General features: G+C 44.8%; 1 protein-coding gene across 5 annotated transcripts in view; it reads right to left on the reverse strand.

Annotated features, from left to right (window-relative positions):
* Positions 1 to 6,795: 6,795 nt before the first annotated feature.
* The window catches only part of RGS12 (regulator of G protein signaling 12), a 1,255,576-nt gene continuing 1,244,732 nt past the window's right edge, over positions 6,796 to 17,639 (reverse strand). For all 5 annotated transcript variants that reach the window (XM_069632045.1, XM_069632046.1, XM_069632044.1 and 2 more), the window contains one exon: positions 6,796 to 7,550. In XM_069632045.1, the coding sequence (XP_069488146.1) occupies positions 7,204 to 7,550 (347 nt within the window). In that variant the 3' untranslated portion in view covers positions 6,796 to 7,203. The remainder of the gene's footprint in view (positions 7,551 to 17,639) is intronic.

Consider the following 17,639-nt stretch of genomic DNA (forward strand, 5'->3'; position numbering starts at 1 on the left):
CTGGAAGTTGGAATGGGTCACACCCAGTATTGACTCATACCAGCACCCAGAACAGGACCAACCAACCAAACCTGCAACCGCCGCAGCAAGGGCCTTCCATCACAGTTCTCCGCCTGCTCCTGGAGCAAAGGGCTTGGGGGTCAGTTGCACCTTCAGAGCAGCCGATATGGCCCTAGGGTGGGGTTTGAACTCCTTCACAGGTATGGGATCCCGCCAGCAGTGGAATTTCATCCCTCCTTCCCGTAAAGGGTATGGGCCAGATCACCTTGACCACCTTGTGGAAGTGCCTTCCAGAGTGGAGCTCATAGAGTGACTAATTCCATTTGGTGTGCTCCGCACCTCAAGGATAACGTAGGAGAGGAACTCCTAAGACGTACAGGAACCAGACTGCATGTTGGCACCATTAGGGCAGGGCCGTCAGACTAAAAGATTCTGAGGGGTTCAGAGCATGGATTTAAGAGCACTCCTGTGGGTGGTGCAAGTCCGATTTAGGTCCTTTACAGACCTAGCATGAACCAAAACAAATCCCAGAGAATGTTCGGGCAGGATTGAACTCAAGGTGAATGCAAAGGCACATTTATTTATTTATTTATCTTAATTCTTCATGACGTGCCACATCGCCCGTAGGCCTTCGGGCGCACAAAAAAGACAAACAGAAGACAATCAGAGTGAGTGAGACAGATTCAAAGCATAGTCAAAGGACAGGGCCTAAGTAGCCCTGAAAAGAAACGTTTTTAGTTTCTTTTTGAAATCAACCAAGGCTGTGATAGTTTTGAGATCCAAGGGAATTGGATTCCAGGTGGCTGGAGCCAAGCATTCACACGGAATGGCAGATGTAGGCCAGCCCGACCTCAGATACCTCCTCCACCACCAAGACTACTTGGAGCAGGCCTGGCCTGCTTATCTGGCAAGAGCAAGTACTAGGGTTGCTGTGCATTGCCTCACCCATGCCATGCCACAAAGTCGTGGAAGCTCTGCGGTGCCTGAATCCCAAAGGTAGCAAGTCACGTTCAGAAATAGGCGCTGCACCGCTCGTTCGTTTTCAAATGCAATAGTTGCTAGCTTGAACTGAGAATAAGCAAAGGGATGGAAGCCGGCAGGGGGTAGATAATCAGAACAAAATCACATTGATAAAAATAGGGAGAGCACGTAAATGTGAGCCACAGCAAAATATGCCCAGTTCAATGAGAAAGAGGACTGGGAAAAAGAAGCTGGCGAACATGGAAAGAGGAAGTCGGGCCAGGAAATGGCAGATTCATGCAAATGGCTTCCCTTCACTATGCAGCGGTAGAATTCTCTGTACCTTGGTACGGAGGTCACATGAGTCTGCAGAAAGGGAACAAGGATTTACCAGTATGAAGGCCCATCAGACTTTTTCAAACCCTAAAACGCAGCAGACAATCTTGAACTGCTAGGTCACGAACTGTGCCACACTGACTACAAGGAACATGTAAGACAAGTTTATTAACAAGGTAAAGCTTCGAACCACAGGTACATGGAGTGCAGGCCCCACGTCTGGACACATATATGCAACTATTATGCAACACTAATAAGTGACAAATGGACATAGACACTAGAAATTGCTCTGTCCTCCTTTCCATGCCATTGTTCTGTGCCATGCAGTGCCTTTACTGGAGAAAAAGCATAGGCACAAATCCGTCTTGGTCCCATGTCAACAGGGGCAGTCCAGCTGCTAGACCCCCGTCCCTTCAGCACGGCACCGCAAGCAACCACATACATGGTATGCAACACAAAGGGGGTTCTGGGAGTCTCTCTACTGGTACAAACACAGCCCATTGACCTGTTCTTGAGTGGATGGCCCCCGGGAGAGTCTCAACCAAGTCTTTAGTTCACTGTCCCTTTCACAGAGGAGAAATATCCCTGCATATCAGTCTTTGTCCTGCCCAGGGGCAGCCCTCAGTCTTTGTCCTGCCCAAGTGCTGGTAGAGAGACTCTCAGACCCCCCCCTTTGTTTTACATACATGGTATGGCCTCTTCTCGGGTCATTAGTGAGGTGGAGCTTGGGTCCCCAAGCACCGCAATAGTGGCCCTCCTTGTTTGTGTGGAACATTGCTGCCATACTGCCTACTTGATCAACACAAATGGCCTTTAGACAGGACTGAAAGGACTTCAATGTTAAGACCTTTGTCAACTAGTGGGTCCTTGCTGTCCTCACGGAGTTGGGACCACATGGCGTTCAGCCATTCTTAGATTGGCCTAATATGTAGTCTTGCTGCTTGTGCTAGACAAATGTATGAAGCCATTCTTAGTAGTTTCTTTGCCTTGCTCATTGTCAAAGATTGCGACCGTAAAGTGGAACTATGTCTTGAAAACAACAAATTCTCTCCTGAGAGGGATAAGTGCCTGCTTGCTGGTCATTTATGTGTGCAGTCTGGGTTCCATCTCTGGCACAGGATGGAGATCTCTTTTTACATGGATTCTAGATCCCAGTCTGTGCAATAATTGGACTGTCAAGAGCAGGGTTCTGCAAACTTTGGCTTCCCAGGTGTTGTGGACTACAAATACCATCATCCCGACCCAGTATAATCATGGGAGGCATAGTACAAAACACACAGGGAACCACAGGTTGCAGATGCCTGGTCGAGAGTATGCATGCGGCATCTCAGAAAAAGCATCCTCTTAATCAGCCAGTTCTCTAGATAACGTGATGAGGGGGTGGCAAGATGGGAAGATGACTCCCAGGAAACCAACTCACGTTTCCAGGGAAACGCCAAATAGAAATAGAAAGATACATAAAAGCAAGGGTTAAAATATGTTCCTGGGGCAGGAAATGACAGGTTCGGAACCTAGGAGTCTCAATGCCAGGAAAGGACACCTTATTTCCATAGGGAAACCCTAATTTTAGTTTGCACTATCACCCTTGAAACCCCTTTGCTAGCCCAGAAAGGAGAAATATTTAAATATCCAAGGATGTTTGTTACCAAGGAAGCAGCGGGCCAAGAACCTGCAACTTCAGAGCTCACCACAGCAATGCAACTTCAGAGCTCAACACAGCAATGCAACTTCAGAGCTCACCCCAGCACTGCAACTTCAGAGCTCACCACAGCAATGCAACTTCAGAGCTTACCCCAGCAATGTGGAAGACTGTTAATTTTAATCAAAGACACACAAGTTTATGATTTTGGTTTGTTGGATCCTTTACAGATCCCATCTGCTGACAATCACAGAGATCTGCTTGAGTCACTGAATCCACTGCTTACAGGATGCAAGGAGAGAGGGGGACCTGAAACTGCCAAGTGGTGGAACCGCTACAGTATAGACTGTAAATTCAAGATGGTGAATCCCCTCGAAGTAGAAATGGCTAGCGAAGCCACGTTGGACCCCCGCTAGAACACCAACATCAGGTGGAGAAAGATGTTTAGTTCCATGGTCTGCAAACTAATCACAATGCTTGCTCTAAGTAAAGAATAACTACAGAGGACAATTCATGTCATTGGCAGATTGAGCGTGAGCCATTGAAATGTATCCACCCGTTCCACGCACCATTGAAGCGGTCCATCGTCCACCAAAGGAGTCCCCAATCAGAGGACCACTCGGCATATATGAAGAACATCAGGCGAAACAAGCAAACAAGATCAGCAAGGGGCTTCAATTAGATGTAAAAAAAAAAAAAAAAGAAGAGGGCATAGTGAAGATCCCTGCGGGACCTTTCAGGTGATCACCTTCATAGGCGATTCCAAAGGAGGCAAAGCAACAAATTGAACTCTGCCTGTAAATACTAAGCTAAGTCAGGATAACACCTCATCCTTAATACCAAACCTACCCCGATGCCCAGGAGGATGGAATGGTCAATGTATTAAAGGCCCCTGACAAATTTGATAAGCACCCTGACCCAACCACAATCCACCGCCTGCCTGAGAACATTCATGCCATCGTCAGACAGATTTCTAGCAAGGTCTAAAAGCAGCTTGTGAATCATCCAACAGATCGTACTCCTCCATCCATGTCTGCAACTGTGAAGGAGCTACTGTTTCCAATTGCTCACCCAGATTAGAGAGAATACAGATGGGGCAAACGTTTGCAAGATCTCCCGGGTCCACGGTTAATTTCCTCAATAAAGGTGCTGCTAACGTGGATTCGAGAAGATCTGAAAGTGGACTTTTTATATTGGCATTACAGCACGGGACATGGGCTGCAGGATGTTATTGTACCTTACCCATGAAATACGCCCCCGGCTCCACCGCGTGTCCATAACTCAGGTAACAGCCCTCCCTTATGGGCTGTAACAACAACCCTACCTCTCTCATTTGTTGGCAATTCGACTACTCCTTTTTCTAACAAAGTTCATCTAATATAAGAGACAGAGGTTTCTTCTTGATGTTTAAGTTATTTAGTCAAATGTATTGGGGCCAGGAGCAGGTAAGAGGATGAGTCAAGGCGGGGCTTAGCTGCATCTGTTCAGATGCCAAACCCCTTCTAGGCAACATGCTCCTAGTGGCCTATATCCCCATGGGATGGAGGAAAGGTGTGGGGACGTAGGCGCATTTTTTGTCTATGGTGATCTAATTCCACTCCAAGGAGTACATCCACAGAGTTGCACTAAAAAGGGTGTTGTGCTTAGAAGGAGTTGCTAGCAGTTAGCCCTTTGTTGGGATGGCTTCTTGGCCTGAATGACTTCTACCATCGAAGGATGGTTCATACATAGGTTTGTATGAACCTCTGTAAGTCCCCTGTACATGTTGCTATTGTCAATGGGTTTGTTGCTTGGTGTGAAGGGCTGCACCATATGATCGAACAAGCATTGGCAATGCCAACAGTTTGGGCTTCTGTGTAAGCATGGCAAAGGCACTTGCCAGGCATTGCCATAGTGGTATTAATTTTATTTATTGAGCATTTTTTAGACGCCTATACTACAAAAATGGTGTTTCCAGTCGCCACAAGGCAAAGTGTGGAGGGAACAAGGGGAGTAAATAATAATGGCACAATAAAAGCAGTAAACACACAAGCGTGCTCCTACTAGGCCTTGTGACATTCGGACGTGCAAGTGAAGAGAGTGCAGGAGACAGAGGAGGGAGCAAGGAATGGGCAAGTGCTGGTGAGAGCCTGGGGGGGAAGTGCCGAGGGGTGCCAGGGCAGACCACCGCTAGCGAAAAGCAGTAAATATACAGCATAAATTAACTGCCCATTGATGGTAGCAGGTGCAAAATGGTGCGAGTACCTGGGCGTCCAATAGCAGTGCCTGGCAAATGCCTAATACTTGTACACAAGCCAAAACATTTGGCTCTGCCAATGCTTGTTTTAACAGGACTTCAGTGAAGGACATGCAGTGTTGCTTACACATCGAGTGGCTGAAGGCAGACCTGGTTTCTTATTACACCAGTAGCAGGATTACAACTCCAATTAAGACATTCATTTCATTCCAGAAGACTGCTTTACAAAAAACACTGGCAGGCACTTTGAGTGCAACATTTGATGGTAAGGCTTTGTGAAAGCGAGCCCAAAGAGTTACCATTGGGAGGTATTTTCGTTGACGACTTGCAGGAACTGCGTGGGAATGGCCATAGGGATTAGCATAGCCATGGGCAGTCACTGGGTGGGCAAATAACCAAACAACACCTACAAGATGTGTGTTCTTATATGCCATTTCTTGCACAAGTGACACCGAATATCCAAAACAAAAAATGTAGCTTAATCCTGTCTTTTTCTTCAGAATAGGACATTGCCGTCAACAGCCATAACTATAGTATGTTCCTCTACCTTGGTTTTAGAACTAGATATACACAATCAAAACATCTTTTCACCACCAATCAAGGTGCAACATCTGTCTTCATTAATGTTTGCTGCAATCAGCCCCTCTTGCACAGTGTGATAGGCCCTTGTGCTAATGTCCTGAAATAGATGCCCCCCCCAGTGCCCTACAGGGCCCTGAACGTCGCCCCACGGCTCAATTCATATCTTGCAATTTGCACTGTTGAATTGGCAACCAAGAGCTTATTTACTGCAATTGTAGCAGCCTCCCTATCTTTTGCATTAAGTATTTTACTCTCATTATCTTGTGGTGGACCACGAGTCTTCACTGTGTTAAATAAATCCTTCACTGATGTTGACACAGCCAACAAAGGCTGTCCCGTGATATGATTGAACCCTGTACAGCTAGTTCATATTTATTTGTCATGCTTTATAGATCTTGGTGATGCGGTCATTGGTTTAATGTCAGATAAAGGCAAGCAGCTCCTCTAGTTCTGTTGTGGATATAAAATGTTCACCTAGAAACCAGTATCTAATATCCCATCCTGCATCCCAGTCGTCTAAGGAATCCTGTGGACACCTTCCCATAGACATCCTCATCCAAAGGCCAGAGATGTCATGCGAGTAACAGTGGGCACATGACACACATGGGCACAGATTACATTGGAAACTTCCTATATCTTGCACACAGAATGATTGCTGTGCATGATCAACCAGACCAACGTGCAGAGAGCTGGCAATGGGAAGGCGGTCAGGATTTCTAGAGCATGGGATGATCTAGAAGGGTCTGAAAATAAGGTGCAGAAGAGAAGATCTACGATAAGACTTCGAAAAGGAAAAGTCTTCAAACAGTGGAAGCGAAGTGCAGAAAGGAGCAAGGATGGCCGGACTTTCAAAGGAAGAATTTGACCAATGGGTACTATTCACATGACAGCAAATATACGGGGAATGGTCTAAAAAAAACAGCTTCTGTATTCCATCCTGAAAAGCAAGCCTACATACTAGACATTAACGCTTCACTTGGCACATATCATTGCAATGGCAAAGCACATTTTGATGAGGACATATGAAAAAAGATTAGGCTTTATTATTCAAATGCATTATTATTTTTGTGGCCACACGCCACCGTTTCTAATTCTCCTTGGGAAAGTTTCCTATCTCCAGGGCGAAGAGTACAGTTAACAGCTGAGGTGGCAGCTCAAACAAACCTGTATCATGAATCCGTAATCAATCTTATTTTACCTTAGTTTTATTTATAAACACGGAGGAATGCAGGAGGTCTTGAGAAGAACAACTTGGCAAAATCCGTGTGTCCTAAACGGCACGCTGGACCCGCAAATGAGCAGCTAAAATTAAGTTGCAGTCTCCAAAATGTTCAAATGAATTCCATTTTCCACGAAACAAGTCCTCTGCAAATCTGTCTGCCACAATCTGTACATCCATAAATAACAAATGGTTGAAAATACAAATATACATTTTTTTTTAACAATTTTCTTACACAAAGGTAGCTTGATATTTATTTTGCGGCTTTTTGTTTTTCTCAGTTTTTACTGTCACCATGGATGGGAGGTCGGATGTCTTATATACCCCGGTCCGCATCCTGCCCTGGCAGGACTTCAGTTCAGACATATAGCCGTCAAAGCTTAGGTTGCCCTCTGATTCCTGACTTGTGCGTAGTTTGACACCATCCACATCGAACACTTGGTTTGGAGTAAGAGGATCACCAGCAGGAGTGGATTCTGCGTCCGGTTTAGGACTTCTGTTGTTCCGGGATTTGCTAGGCGTTTGCGTGGAGAAGCTTGCAGCAGCTCGCGGGGTTTTCTTCTTTCTGGGGTTCACACCTAAAAGGTACAATAATATCAAGACAAGGATTGTTAGACAACGCTATGACAGTTCACTCATCTCCTGTATGTCTTCCACTAGAGTCTAGGGAGAACATTCGAACCCCCTCATGTTATCAGAACACTCCACCTCCTAGGATTTTCCAGAACAGCAGGCTTTTAAAACGCATTGAGGCACTATTAACTCACAGTATTAGGTCTGGTTAAATAGTTAGGCATGTTTTTGAAATTTTGGCGATATACAGAAATAAATCAAATTAATATAATAAGAAAAATTGTTTTAAAGATCGTGGATCAGCCCGCAACAGGCCACGACACACTGACATTTGTTGTTGCAGGAAGTGTTCAAAGCAACAGTTATTTTTTAACAACATATATCAAGATAGCGCAAACACACTGTAACAATGAGGACAAAGATCAGTGGAGTAGGTTAAGGTGGCATAAGGATAGAAAGTGAAGGGACTGTGGATCCACGAGTGACCACTAAAATATTGACCCAACACATATTTCGGAGCGGGATCCAATCAAAACTGCGGTGGATACTAGATCTTACATTAATAGATGGTAAATATCTGGGTGCAAGTATACAGCGAGAAGAAATGGGGAGTCTTCCCATTACATACAGAAGTTTTAGAGTGACATACATGAGCAGACTGGATGGAATATTACGCAGTGAAAACAAAGCATAGGGCATTACAAAAGATTTCAGTGAGGCAATGGGAGAGATGGCTGGCATGTGGCAATTCTGGGGCGTGGAGGAGGACACACAGGACTTCACAACAGATACCAATATGACAGCGCACAGGGACCCACTGGACCATTTTCAAAGGTGAGGATAAGAGAAAATACGAATTTTCTGTTTAGAATAAGATAAAACATCCCTAAAACCAACAAAGGATACGTACAGATGCAATCTTTGCTACCGGATCCAAAGGCTATTAAATATCACATATGACCCGATTCTCAGATATTTCGGCCAGTAATACAGCATGCCTCTTTGTATAGTGCATTTTATTGTATTTCTTTATTTTTCATTTGTTTTTCTTAAACCTTTATTTATATAGCAATGCAACATTCAGTAATCTGTTACATTACTTCATTCCGTGTACCATTGCTTCATATTAAATCTCTCATTGTACTAACTACTACTTATCTCTTCCGTGATGCATTCATTTTTCTTTTTCCCCATCAACTTAACTTAAGAAAAAACCATCCCTCCCGCCATTCGCCCCCTTCGTTATAACAAAACATTGGACATGACTCAATCAGTGATTCTACTCCTCAGACATCTATTCCATCATATGCTTTTACACTCGCTCCTGGCTGGCCTCAGGTCACACTCATATTCCCTAGTGTGCCTGGTTTAAACAAGACATGTTCTCTTTCTTTAACATAGTCATGAAAGGGGGGCCAAGTCCTCAAGAACTTAGGGTCTGACCCATTCGCCAACGCGCACACCTTTTCCATTGCCATCACCCCCCAGATCTTAAACCACCAACATGCAATCGCGGGGCCTTCTGGCACTTTCCAGTGTTGCGCCAATGTCATCCGTGCTGTTAAAGTGTGTAATCAGTGTTGCGGATCATCCCCCCGTTGCTGCATACACCCCTTCCACCTACGCTCCCAAGATTATTACCACTGGTGACTCTGGTAGTTGTGCCCCTGTGATCTTTTATTTTTCATTTGCAAAGTGCGCATGTGTTCGCTGCGGCTGCTAGAAAACTCTTTGCTTTTTGCTGACTCCGGACCTGAACAGGCTTTCCTCCACTGCCTTTCTAAAGACGGAACTGGCAGTATATATTCGCTACCTAAAACGAAGTGCAGTAGAGTGCTGCACGTGTGTTTTCTGAGGCTGCGAGAAAACTCTTTGCTTGTTGCTGACTCCAGACCTGAACAGAGTCTTTCCTCCATTACCTTTCTAAAGGTAGACCCTGCACCATATATTTCGCCAGTGTGTTCGCTGGAGTCAGAGCGGCCCCTCCAAACGAGGCCAAACACACACGCGCAGCTCGACCTCTCCGACTATCGACAGCACTTGAGCAGCTTGCGAGCAACACTCGAGCTTAATTCGACTCAAAACTAAGCTACATCTGCTTTGGAAAAACCTTTGAAATCCCACTTACTGGGTAAGTGGAAAATGCTTTTGATGTTGTTTTAACCACACGTTAGAGATAAAGATAAGTGTGTGTCTTTTTTAATGTGCGGCAATACATCCACAATAATAAAAGAAGGCTTTGCCGACAATAAGTCCTCTGCTGGCCCTGTATTAAACCTACTGATTAAGCCTTTCTCTATCCTAAAATCATGTACAATTTGAGAAGTTCCTTCATGAAAGACGACTTGAGAGCCCCTAGGTTTGACCTGTCTGGAGAGATTCAGAGTAACCAACGTAGAACACCTAATCCACTCAATATGCCAGCCGCTCAGGCCGCACAGGCTGTTTCACAGTTGTCAAACACTTTAAATCTGGAGGACGACTGTCTTCCAATTGCTAACAGTCCAATCCTGTTAGAACTTTCCCCTGTACATAGGCATCTTGTTAAAGACTCTCCAGATCAGCACCGAGAGTACACACTCTCAACTACAATAATGAAACAAACTATATGTGAGCTGGTAAGATGCAAACAGTTATCGCAGAGTCTTGACGCATTGATAACCTTCCTAAGACCGCTGAACTAACACTACAATGCTCGAATAGAGTGGGAAACACAATCGACTGTCTCCTGACAGAGACTATGGCCGTCATTAGGACTCCGGCGCTAAACCATGGTGCTATTAGCACCATGGTCCATGCCGGAGTCCGCCATGGAGAAAGGGGGAATTACACCCCATTCCAAGGTGATTCCCCCTTTCTCCATGGCCCTTCCCCATTCCCATTTTTGCCCCTTAGGGCTCAATGGGAATGGGGAAGGCGGCATTTACGGTACCGCAAATTGCGGTACCGTAATTGCCATCAAGGTCCCTTGCAGGGGTCCCTACTTTAACAGCTGGTCCAGACCAGCCGTTAAGGTTGGGAGCCGCAAAGGGACCTTGGAGTAAGGCGTTAAGGGGTTAACGGCGCTGCAGCCTTTTATGGCGCCGTTAACCCCTTAACGCCGGGGTCGTAATGACCCCCTATATATGGTGCAAAACCTCAGGAAACATACAGAAACCCAAATATAGGACAACACGAACAAAGGGATGGTGGACAAATCCATCACAATCCGAAGACCCTGCGTAATATCCAGTTTGCACCAGTTGGAGGGAGCACAAACATAAGAGAAAAAACAGCTATCTCACAGTGTAATAATCACTACCCAGAGGGCAAAATTAACAATGGATCTCCCACAGGAAACCACCCTAAAATCGTTAAGCTTTGTACAGAACAACCATGTCAATGTTTTTGACTCGCTGAAAAACCAGGTATACATGTACTTCAGTATTCTCAGAGAACTTTCTGAAGAAGTTGAGAGCTGTGACTCCTCTTTGGTAGGTTTAACCACATCCCTTTATACCCAAATAAAAGACCCTAGAATCATTGTGTTTAATCAGCAAAACGCACACTAATTTACTTAATGAGTTAAAAAAGGAGCTCAACTCACAGTAAGATCTGAATGAATTTATGTGGAAGGATATTAAATCCACATTCTCAGACCACAAGAAATCAAATACTAGTCCACAGGAAACAGATGCAGTGGATATGAATGAACCTTTTTATGAGACAATACACCAGTCTCAACATCAGCTTTGGAAGAATTTATGAGACTTGCTCAAATGGTAGATGATCATGAAATTGTCCAAATTGAACATTGTAGAACCAAAAACAACAAGTTGCCCAACCCTCCTATCTCCATAAATGATGACGAGGTGGAGAATATGACAGATAATCTGGTTCCAGTATCATTGAATCAAGATGAGATAGAAGATCCACCTACTATAAAAAAATCACCAAAAGCGGAAATAAAAAATGAAAAAGGGTCATAAGAAGAACTCCAAAAAAGTAGACAAAGACACAGCTAATACAGCCAAACTTCCTGACAAATTAAAGTTAAAGAAAGAAAGAAAATCAAGTTAAAAAAATCGTTTTTAAAGCACTTAATAACATTTCCGAAAGTGAATGACCTATGGCCAAAAGCAGTGCCTCACACATATTTGACAGTTGTAAGAACAACGCAAAGAGAAAGTAAAATAGCAAAAGCAACGTCAGGAGAATGGTCGACTGTTCCACAAATGCTGCTGCGCATGGCGCCTATCTTTCTTATTAACGAAAACAAAAAAACAACTTCTGAAGGCAATGAAGAAAAAGTACACATTGAAAACTGTAAACCTCAATCTTCCCAAATCTCAACAGCACCTGTAGTATCACCTTCAACACATCTAGACCAACATAAACTCATAAGTCCTCCTAAACTGACTTTGTCTCAATTGCCTGTCTCGAGCAAACTTTTTGCAGTGCCAAAGTTGTGGCTAGGACAATCACCTCAGACAACAGGTCACAAAGCATTAAACCAATCCAATATATTGGCCCATACAAACAAAGTGCCAGACCTTTATCTGTTTGCGAGTAAGGACGTTGACCGGATCTCCTTTCCACATGAAAACTGTAACGACATAGCAGAACTGATTCTGAAGTTAAGTGATTGAAAGAATGCTTTATTAATGTGTGCTGACAATCTGAGAAATGTGAACACAGAAGTATTTGCTATACTACCTTTCACACTTTCAACACGTTCGAAAAATACTTGATACAGAATAGTCAATAATCAAGACAACAAAAGCCAGACACATGTGAAAACCACGATTCCGACAGAAATGACTTCAAAAAAGACACCAAAGCCATCTTACCTAATGAGAAACCAACGCTGTGGTTCCTTCTCCCAGATATTTTGTCAGAAGTACTACAGAGGTTCACAGAGTGAACCCTTGCTCACTATTCCTAGAGAGGCACAGCTCCACCCTACTGATGAGGTCAAACCAGACAAAAACACATGTCTGGGGCTGATGTTGGTACTCTCGTTCAGAGGAGAATTGCCTCGCATTTCGGTGCTGGACTCCCCCAGGGCAGGAGAAAGACTGATATGTTATGGAAATTTCTCCTCTGTGAAAGATAGTGAGCTAAAGAATCTGTGTAAGGATCTCGTAACCAGGACTAATGTCTGGTAGAGGTACTCCCAGGTCCCCCCCCTTGTTAATTTGCATATTTAAGTAACTTTGGGTCTTACCCTAAGTTACTAGGGGAATCCAGACGTGGACCACTTGCCTACTATTCTTAGAGAGGCACAGCTCCACCCTACTGACGAGGTCCAACCAGACCGAAGCACGTGTCTGGACTTGCTGTTGGTACTGTTGTTCAGAGGAGAATTGCCTAGCATTTCGGTGCTGGACTGATATGTTTGGATATTTCTCCTCTGTGAAAGATAGTGAGCTAAAGAATCTGGGTAAGGATCTCGTAACCAGGACTACTGTCTGGCAGAGGGACTCACAGGATCACCATTATCAATGCAAATGAAGACCTGCTGTAGAGAAGACTCATAAAAAAAACAGACCTCCTAATTCTTAGCTGGAACACAAGAGGTCCCTCTTCCTTTCGAGATAGTGACACGAGTAAAATGATCTTCAAGGAAAAAGACTTGATCTTTCTTCAAGAAACCTGGCTCATGCATAATGCTCAATTGGATGGCCTTTTGACAATAACCCAACTGGCCACCTGTCATAATGGAGGCACACCATCTAGGGGACTGTAAATTGCCATTCGTAACAGCACAGCCCAAGACATCACTTGCATAAGCCAAGAAATCCTAGGAATGTTAGTTGCCGGATGTGTAATTAAATGGGGCAAAACTCGAAGAGGTCTGATCTTGATTAACATATACTGAACCCGAACAAGAGTATCCAGTGAGTTCTTGATGACCTTTCATTGATTCTGACTGAAATATATATCACTTATTGCGACGATTTAATCATAATGGAAGGCGATTTTAATGCATACTGTTCCCCTACGGTCAGACAGTAAGCAAAGTCAAATATGAATAAGGTCAACGGAGAACTGTGGGATTCTTGGTTTTCTGACTGGAATATGATGATTTTGAATTGAAATATGAGTATTGATGTGATTCCAATATCTACATGGTCAAATGGAAAGGCCATGTTGACAATTGATTACATTATAGTGTTGACAGAACTTTATCATTATTGCTCACAGTTTAATGCCATACACATGAAACATAGTGACCATAAATCACTGGAACCAGTTTTATGATTAATAGCTCTTTTTGTGAAACTAAGTATTCGAATTATCTCCAAGTATCCAATCAAGGACACTGGGTAGTGAATTTCGCTAAACAAGGGAACAAATTGAATTCTGACCTTAGCACGCGGGGTAGCTATGTTGAATTCCTCTGGGATTTAGACCGCCCTATAGCAAAAAAAGAATTCAAACTTAAGCCTAATCCTCATCATTTCGATGAGGAAACTTACATTTAAAAAAAGCTCAGAAGAAATCTACGAGCAATGAAAATAGAGGGTCTTGATAAAAAAAACTTGAAGAGGAAACAAGAAGATCTTGGCAATAACTATTGTCACTTGTCACGAATGTGCTAGTGGCAGGTGCTGGCACCCTGGGGAAGACCGGGAAGGGAGCGGGGGGGAAAAACAAACACTGGCGCACTAGGTGTCATCGGCTGCAGCGGGAAGAGTTAACCGCTGCAGCGGCGAGATCTGAAAGAAGAAGGAGCAGGCTGATGGCAGTACCCTCCTGTGTCCACTGTGTGCTAAGCCCAGGCTGGGGAGATGAGGAGGTGGCGACTCAGTGCGCGGTCTCTGTCAAGGACCGCAAGAGTCAGCAGCAGCTGCAAGGCCTGGGAGGAGGAGCCGGCTGTGAACAGCAACCCCTGCAGGCACCGGGAGCAGCGCCTCGGTGGGCTTAGGCGGCAAAGAGGAGGCAGTGATCCGAGGCTGAGGGAGACGAAAGCTACACGATTGAATGGCCCAGTGAGGCCCTATCTAGAGGGAGCGGACCGGCCGTAGTACCAGGGCTCAAGTCGAGGGTACACACGGGGGGGACGAGTCCACCCACTTTTTTCACAGGGTGGACTCAGTCACCCACAGCTAACATGAGAAACATTGAATGTCCTCTTTGAATTTATGAATTAAAGCCGACCTGGGGATTGAAACACAGTTGTCAGGTTTTCAGGCTGGACAATTCACCACTGCACTACTGCACTATATAACCTGATCAAAAATAACTAACAACTAACTGGGAAATGTCCTATTTCGGTACTGCAAATCCCAGGGAAAACATTTGTATTGGTTCTTGGAGTTTAAAACAGGAACACCTATTAACGTTTTCAAAAACACTATTAGAAGGAAATATCCTCTTTTGTTTTTATGTGTGTGTTGATTTTATGAAAGGCAAATGCCATTTCTCCCGTGCAATTTGGGTGGTTATGCAAAGCCAATTTAATTAAATGTGCATATTTCAACTTTCTATGCTAATTTCTGGTGATGTCACATCCCATTGCATTTGTTGATGAGTTCCCCCACTTTAATTTTTAGGACTTGACCCCTGCGTAGTACCCCCAGCAGGCACCGGAAGCAGAGCTGGTGCACACCACGGAGGTGAGGAGGAGAGAGGTCTCCAGGTGAGTGGGGGACCCCGGGCAAGCTCCCAGCAGCAATAGACCCACTGAGACCCGTGGAGGAGATATCCTCTGAAGAGCACCCCTGCTGGCACCAGGTGTTCTTGCCAGTGAGGTGCACACAGAGCACCAGTGAGGGAAACGCAGAGGAGCCTGTACAGCGAGGGAAGGCCCAGCCACAGAAATAACCCCCCCAAAGGAGAACAGGCATGGGGGAGGAGCAAGGACTGCCCTGGTGAGGGTGATGGCTCGCCTCAAGAGACCCATCAAAGGGGTGAAGGGCTCCACGGGCACCGCACACACTGCCCTTACCGGGCCAGAAAGGAGGGGGGGGGGGGGCTCCACCCAGCTAAGAGTCCATGGGAGACCAAACTCCATCAGGACTCTCCTGATGGGATGCGGTAAGGCGTCAGGGGGCACCGCCTCACCCGGGGTGGACTCCAGAAGTCAGTGAGAGAGTGATAACCGACAGGCTTGCCTGGCAGAAGAGACACTCTGGGGCAATATTGGGAAAAAGAGCCATGGAGCAGGAGGATGGTGTAAAGCCCCATCCGGGGTGCCCCTAGATGGGCCACTGCAGAGGGAACTGAGGGGCAGCGGGCAGGGTACCACCAAGACTCAGGCAATTTGAACGGCTCCTGTTAACAGGGAGGGGTATCAAGGGACTCATTGCAGGACTATACAAGACAATTTCGCTGGTGAAGCCAAGGGACACACTCCCGGCCAGGGTCAGGTGGGGTGGCAGACCTGGGGAGAGGCATTGAGGATGCATTATGGACACAGATCTGTAGAAGGGTGGGACGGTCAACGATCTCCCTACAGTATAGGCACCAAGCAATAAAACTGATACACAGGTGGAACTACACCAGACCAGGATAGCAAAGATGCGTAAAGTGTATGCTCCACGTTGCTGGAAGTGCAAACAGGTGAAGGGTGATTACATACACATGTGGTGGGGTTGCCCTAGAGTGCAGTCATACTGTTTGGATGTCTTCTCATGGTTTAAGGGGGTGGATGGGATTCACAGGGAGCTCTCTCTGTGGCTCCTCCTTTTTGGGGTGTGGTTAAAAGAGGAGGAGATTGAAGGGAGCATATGCTGCAGATTATGTTGGTCAACGCCAGATATTATTCTGATGTTGTGGGGTTGGTTTGAGGGGTTTACTGCGTGCCAGGTGTTTTACGTTCCAAAAGATTGATTAGTGTTGTCCACTGTCGCACTGTGTAAGGCCCAAAAGGACTCCCACTGCCTCTTTTTGCACCAAAGTAAACTAATGCCACAACACAATTTGCACCAGTGTAAGACTGAATTTATAAATGTTGTCCGTTAGCATAGATGGTGTCCGTTAGCGACACGTGTTTCGGACATTGGCCTTATTCACTGCCGGACATACATTACTTAATCACAAAGCTTTAGCTTCAACCAAATTGAATTGTTGATAAATATTCGACTGTCACCACAATTCTTATATGAACCGATCAATGGGTAAGATCCCTGGACGTCGTCCTCAGAGTTAAGTTCTCCCTGCTTCATTCTCTTTCAGTACGTCGTAGCTTGAAAGAAGTAGTTTTAAGGCTTGTATACGATATTAACAAAACAATTGATTAATATGTTTATTTTTATAACCGGGAAAATGGGAATGGCTTAAAAGTTACATCTACCAATGAACGGAATGGTTTAATAGATTACTAATAAGAATGAAGATGTATTCTAAAATGAAACAGCCACCTAGAACCTTTTCTAATCGTATGTTTTCAAATTTTTTTCCTTTTCTGTCTCTGTTTGATCATCCCAATCATCCTCCCCTTCACCACTCCCTCATCTCTGTGACATGGACTTACGCATTTATTTATTTTTTGATTTTGCTATGTTATTATGTATGGTTATGTACATCTATTTTGGTTTTTATTTTTGAAAGTTATGCGTGAACATGGATCACTAATTGCCCAGATTTGAGAAAAGCACTTGACGTGCCGAAACACGTGTTATCACTAAGGGCACTCCTACGAGAGTTTGATTGACCAGAATAAAAAAACTAGACAATTATCAGTAGCTACACCTGTGACTCGGTTTTTGTTTGAATGTTATTTCTTGTATGTCCACAATAAATGTCACTTAAGAGGGTCAGGAGTTGGGCTTTGAATGTTTTATACAAGATTGGGGTAAACCCAATCCGGGGCCTTACAATTAAGAAGCAATTGCCCGATCCATTTCCTCCCTTGTTACAGGATGTTTGAGCCAATCACGAAGTGCTGTTTAAAGTCAAGGAAGTACAGGCGTGTTTAGATAGGACTCTGGCATCACAAAGTCAGGCCTCCTATAATCCAGTAGTTCCCCGTAAAAGTCAGAAAAGACTGCGAGTTTCGACTCCTCGGTAAAATGTAAAGCTCCATTCCAACTATTATACCCGTAATGTAGTTTCAGGTCTTTTGCTTTGTAAGCTTGGATGCCAGAAGCTTGTGTTGGGTTGCATGC

The sequence above is a fragment of the Ambystoma mexicanum genome, chromosome 6q (genome assembly GCF_040938575.1).
Source record: "Ambystoma mexicanum isolate Mex_15411 chromosome 6q, UKY_AmexF1_1, whole genome shotgun sequence".
In the NCBI taxonomy this organism is placed as follows: domain Eukaryota; kingdom Metazoa; phylum Chordata; class Amphibia; order Caudata; family Ambystomatidae; genus Ambystoma; species Ambystoma mexicanum.